At 38.1% G+C, this 5,859-nt stretch overlaps 1 protein-coding gene across 1 annotated transcript in view; it reads left to right on the top strand.

The window, feature by feature from the left end:
- The window catches only part of tau (microtubule-associated protein tau), a 14,711-nt gene extending 8,858 nt beyond the window's left edge, over nt 1-5,853 (top strand). The window contains exon 9 of the mRNA XM_026819212.1: nt 4,711-5,853. Within this exon, the coding sequence (XP_026675013.1) occupies nt 4,711-5,493 (783 nt within the window). The 3' untranslated portion in view covers nt 5,494-5,853. The remainder of the gene's footprint in view (nt 1-4,710) is intronic.
- Nucleotides 5,854-5,859: the final 6 nt, after the last annotated feature.

Here is a 5,859-nt window from a genome sequence, read left to right as displayed (position 1 = left end):
GTAATACATACAATAATAATTCTGTCATGTACGTCACGAGAGTTACAGTTTGGTCAAATAGAGAATCATACATATTTTTAGTAAACCACGCATGTAATACAGAATGTTAATGTAGACCTGCATTTTGTACATTTTTATCAGCTAATTATTAAAATTGATAGAAAACAAGAATTCTAGCATCAAGAAAAATGTATTAACGACGAACTCGGCGTCTAGCGTTTCTTGATGTGAAGAAATCTTGAGCATATATTAGAATATCTTTTTCAAACAAGGACCCCCGGACTGCATCATCAGCTACAGATTGACATAGCCCTTTACTCTAGCGAGCGACCGCCATGCCCCTCGTTCTCGCATGCATTGTCACCTGTCATTATTAACAAGTCATTATTGTTTGTTGGTATTCAGTCATCGGCGACGCCACCTAAGACGCCACAGGACACGAACAACGGCGTAAGTACATCAAATTATCTCATCACACAATATCCTCCACTACATAATCTGGATCGTAAATCACGAAATTCTGAAGGGAGTAATTAATCCGTTAGCTGCCGTGACTATTTAAACTAATATTTGTTGTCTCTGTGTATCTCTCTGTTGTCCTCGTTAAAAATTACAAAGTTTACCGAATTCGAATGTACTCTTTTTACAGTAAGTAACTTAGAGCATGTACTACTGGAGGTAATTTCTCAGACGTTGAAGGTGTAGACAGGGTAGAAATGTTTCGCTACATGCTGTCTCCCTTTCACAGCAAGGCATTGGCTAAAACGCTCCCCTTACTTGTTAATAAATTATACGAAAGAGGCTATTTCGAGGAGGAAGGTCTTGGCCAATCCAGTGCTATGAAAAAAGAGAGCATGTAGACAAACTATATCTCTCTTGTTAATGGAAATAATGGAAGCTGCCTCCAGTAGTATATGCTCTAAGGTAAGTAAATTCAATTTAAAGAGATCAATTAAAGCATGTTCCTGCATGTTTTAAAACCAGTAGGTACCCAAGTATAATATAAATGTTCATTGTCAAGATCAAATTATTAGTTTAGAAAGCACGACGCCAAAGGCTTGAGGGAGTCCAATTAAGAATTACTGCGTACTAAATTACAAATTACACTGTCCGCTCTATTATTCAATTTACTACAATGTGTACGTATTGCAGACAATGATTGATTTCAGATTCAGACGCAGAAAGTTGATATAAAAGCTGAGAGCAAAATCGGTTCCTTGGACAACGTGAAGCATAAGCCGGGTGGTGGTGATAAAAAGATTTTCAACGACACGAGTTATCTTCGACAAACCGGCTCGAATGTACAAAGTGTCAGCGGCAGCGGATCACAGGTATGTCTGTTTAAAAAAATCTTGTGAAACAAGTTTTGATGATATTTTTTATTTAATTTCAAATTCGAAATTCTTTTATTAATTTTCTCGAGATTATTTATCGTACCACGTGTACTCGCACCGTTTGGCACGATGAGAGCTTAAGAACACGCGTTGCATGCTTTCTTACCATTTATTCAAAAAGTTATCAGATTTAATAAAATTATCGATTCTCGAGTAAAATTCTATTTTACGTATCTATGAATTTTTGAAATTAATGGGACAATAAATAAGTTGTTAATCAATATTTTTAACGGTTGCTTAATCCTTTGAAGCACTTACAATTGCTTTCATATCAGCAGATATTAGTATGCACAAACATCATTTAGTAGAAAGTAGTAACATCGAACAGAATTGGAATTTACCAAATCCTTGTGCCATGACTAAAAGTAATGAAATTAACAAACCGCAATGTTATTAAATAATAATTACTTTTATTGCTGGCATTTTAATCGGAGGAAAGATAATGTAAAATTCATAAACGAATCCGTGGGGACGAGGAGAGTCCGTACGGAGCGGAGAGCGTCGGTTTGCTTCAAAGGTTTAACGTGACCCAGATTAACACGACCTTGATACGCTTGTAACGCGAAGGGTTAATGGGCCACCTTAATCCTGAATGTGTTGTGCCCGCAGAGCCCTGTGCCCCCTGGCACGGTCGCCGCCGGCAACAACGGTCTACCCACGTCGGACGAGAACCTCAACCAGGAATGCTAGATCACGAAAACTCCGCCGCTAGACCCGATCCCCTTGTCATCTGCGTCTGATTAATCTTCCTCCCCGATGATTGAATCGCAGGCCAGTTATCGACCCGTTCACGGAGTCAGACACGCGTACAGACACACACGAGCACAGACATCAATACGTTTCATGTACGAGGGGCAAGCCGAGCGTCCCGAGTTCTGCGCCGTTACGTTGGCTTCGAATCAATTAAAAAATCGCGTACAGGTCAATCGGTGATCATTTCGCGTCGACGATGGCAATGAGATTTTTTACGTGCCATACGGGAGAGTCGCTCTTTCTCGCACGGTGTTCGAATAGGGAAAAGAAAAAGGAGCGAGCCGGGCATTCGTCGTGTACGATCGATCACGCGTACGTGTCTAGCGCATAACACACGCCAAGAAGAGGGCGAACGATCTTTTTTTCCATCTTGTTGAAGCATTTATCCACGGAGTATCCAAAAGATATACATAGCTCGCGGCACTTTTTCAGATTGCAAAAATGCGCTCTTATTATAGACACATAAACGGACGACGTCGAGCCACCCCATTATTCGCCACGGCATAATTATTCTTGTTCATTCAGACAGCTTACACACAACCACCTTACGATGTCCCTGGAATTTTTATAAGTGTGCGAGTCTAATCTATATTTTAGAGCGATAAGGAAATATTTAGCGGGAGGACACAAAGCTTCCTTTTTCATCGTGATTTGTACGAGGCGAAACCTGCGTCACATAATTGTTTGCTATACCACATCGTGTACATTGCAATAAAAATTCATTTGGAGACATTATCAACGACATTTTTCCGATCTGAAAAGGAGATGCGGTAAACGTGATACGCTTAAGGCTGTAAGCAAAATCAATTATCATTTATCTTGATCACGTAGGATCATCGGAATCGTTTCGCTCTAACGAGATCGATCATAGTAGAGCGGAGGTATTTATGCATAATCAGGCAAATCGCGTACTATCGGACATCTGATGATTTAATTGATAGACCGAGAGTAGGTGTATTTTTGCTAAACCTATTATACTATAGAGAAAAGAAGGCGTCACGCCACTTTTTGAGTTGATAGTGTAAATAGCCAGCTATTATACGTACTAACCAAGGCTTTGGATGTGCTATAGTAGCAACACGGAAACGCGACATTCATTACTAAACGTTTTTTTAATATGTTATTAACTCGTATTCATGCGATTATTCTTTCAATCGAATGCTAACACTTTTATGACACGCTCATAAATGTGTCTAACATAAATTTGATGTACCTACGTATATGTAAATGCAAGAATCAAATAAATGCAACGCCGTTGATAGGAATGAAAAATTTCATCATCTAAGAATATTCACGATTCTTGTGGTTGGTCCACGTAAAAAAATTGAACATCTATCAGTTTTTATGAAAACTGATAAATACAGAATTGTGTAATTATATTGTCATACAGGAAATATATTCAAACGCTATGAACTGGAAATAAAATTGAATGTTATAGGTTTGCCTGAACTCGCCTACTCCCGGATTAAAAATGATACCATAAATCATTATATAAAATAGATGAAATCCTGTTTAAACGTGAAACGTGCACGTAAGAGGAGAATACGCGACGTTAGAACCGTATCGACGCGCAATTACATTATAGGCATTCAGTGCAACGAGCGGGGAGAGATCATCTCACGCGATTGCATCGAATAATACATTTCATATTGTATTTAAGTAATAGAATACGATATAAATTCGTAATCGTTACTGTAGATACGTAAACTATCTCCATTTGTTGTATACATCAGAATAAATAATAATTAAATCTTATATTAGCTGTTTTAGAGCCAGTTGGAAAATGAGAATTAATAAGGAGCGAGTGTAATTATGAAAGGCATCTCTCGATCGCGTCATTTTTAAAAATTAACACTCTATATGAAAGTATATGTATAATGAATGTTAATTATCATTTTACTGCTTCCATATCGACTATTATTATTATTATTATTATTATTATTATTATTATTATTATTATTATTATTATATTGAAAATCACTCGATATTTGCATAAACATGAAAGTGTCGTTAACTGTTATGAGTATTCATCCTCGTACGAATACAATTGTGTAACGAATGATTGACACACCTGTGAACGTAACAAGAGAGTCAGCATAATAATATTTTAGTTTTTAAATTTAAATTCCAAGCCTTTTTACTAAACCCTGTTTCAAAGATTCACAAATGCTATACCAAGTTTTATCAATATTGTTTAATGGTAATTCAGTGCACAATTTTTTCAACGACGAAGCTATTTATCTTGTTTCTTCTCGGACATTAGCACAGAGTGTACTTCACCCTCACTATATAATATTCGATGGACACTGAAGCAACGCTACTATTCACCGCATTTGTAATTTAAGGTCAGTCTGCACAAGTAACACTTCAACGATGAATTATTATCAACCTTCCGGAGTATGTGATATTTTATTAAAATATTTTTAGATAAATCGTATAATAAATTTTGTCTCGTTTCCTTCTAAATAAAACAATATTTTAATTTTCGATGCAGCACCTGGCGAAGAAGGAAATATGTAAAAGTTTGATTTATTATCATCATTTATCGATTGGTATATTTCAGATCGAAGGAAGCGAAGAGATGAATTCTTCCATCGAGCAAACAAAAAATCCGCCGCACCCACCGCCGAGCACTCCGACGAAAGTGAAAAAGCTTCCATCACCGTCGTCTGTGGTAACTCCCAAAGCTGTGAGGAGTAGTTTGGCTAAATCTCCTGATTCAACGGGATCGAAAAAAATGTTTTCCCTCGAGACCACAGGAATGGAAAGCGAAGATCAGAAACTTTTGACTTCAGAAGACAAGAATGTACCAAAGGGCAAACCGCCGAAGTCTCCGGTTGGTAGAAGCCCACAACCATCTCCTAACAGTTTACAATTAAAAAACCCGGAAACTAGGACACCGAGGTCACCCATTACCCCGCGTACCCCCGACAGTATCGAACTGAAAGCTGCGGAAAACAAAACCCAACGTTCTCCAGAGAACCGTCAGATGAGAAGTCCAGAAAATAAAACACCGAAGTCGCCGGTTACTCCGCGTACTCCTAATAATTCCGAGCCGAAAGTTGCAGAAGACAAAACAGCAAAATCACCTACTTCGTCACGTTCTTCCAACAGCCCTCAATCGAGGAGTCCCGAGGATAGAGTAACGAAGTCGCCTGTCACCCCGCGATCCCCTAACAGTCTTCGATTAAAAACTCCGGAAAAATCTACTCCGCCTGGGTCCGGAAAAGCGTCGCCAAAAGAGTGGCGGCTACCGAAATTGGCACCCTCTCCTACCCCATTAGAACCTACCACAGTCTCTGAAGTCAATGCTAAAATTAATTTGCCAAAATTGATCGAACGCTGAATCAATTCCTCGTGAAATCCTCTGAATACGTTGCGAACTTCCCTTCAAATATATTGAACTGATTGTTTGTGAAACAATCAATAGAATTTCCGTGCATTTTGTAACTAACGATTTTATATTATGAAACGAGATAACTTAAACACGCATTAAACGAGACGAAAGGAAAGGCTTGAACTCTTGCAAGTCTTTTGCTTTCGAAGAAAAATGAACATGAACGTCGTGCATCTTTCCTTGGAAAGATAACGTATTGAATAAGGTTCAGCAAACACATTTTCTATGTTGTTAATAAGAGATGATGGAACTATCATGAATTTTCAGATACCCTAATCAAAAGTAGAGATTATACAAAAATTCCAAAAAATATTT

The sequence above is a fragment of the Ceratina calcarata genome, unplaced genomic scaffold (assembly GCF_001652005.2).
Source record: "Ceratina calcarata isolate Rehan_Ccalc_2016 unplaced genomic scaffold, ASM165200v1 scaffold97.2, whole genome shotgun sequence".
NCBI classification, from domain to species: Eukaryota; Metazoa; Arthropoda; class Insecta; order Hymenoptera; family Apidae; genus Ceratina; species Ceratina calcarata.
This window is presented reverse-complemented; position numbering and strand designations above follow the sequence as displayed.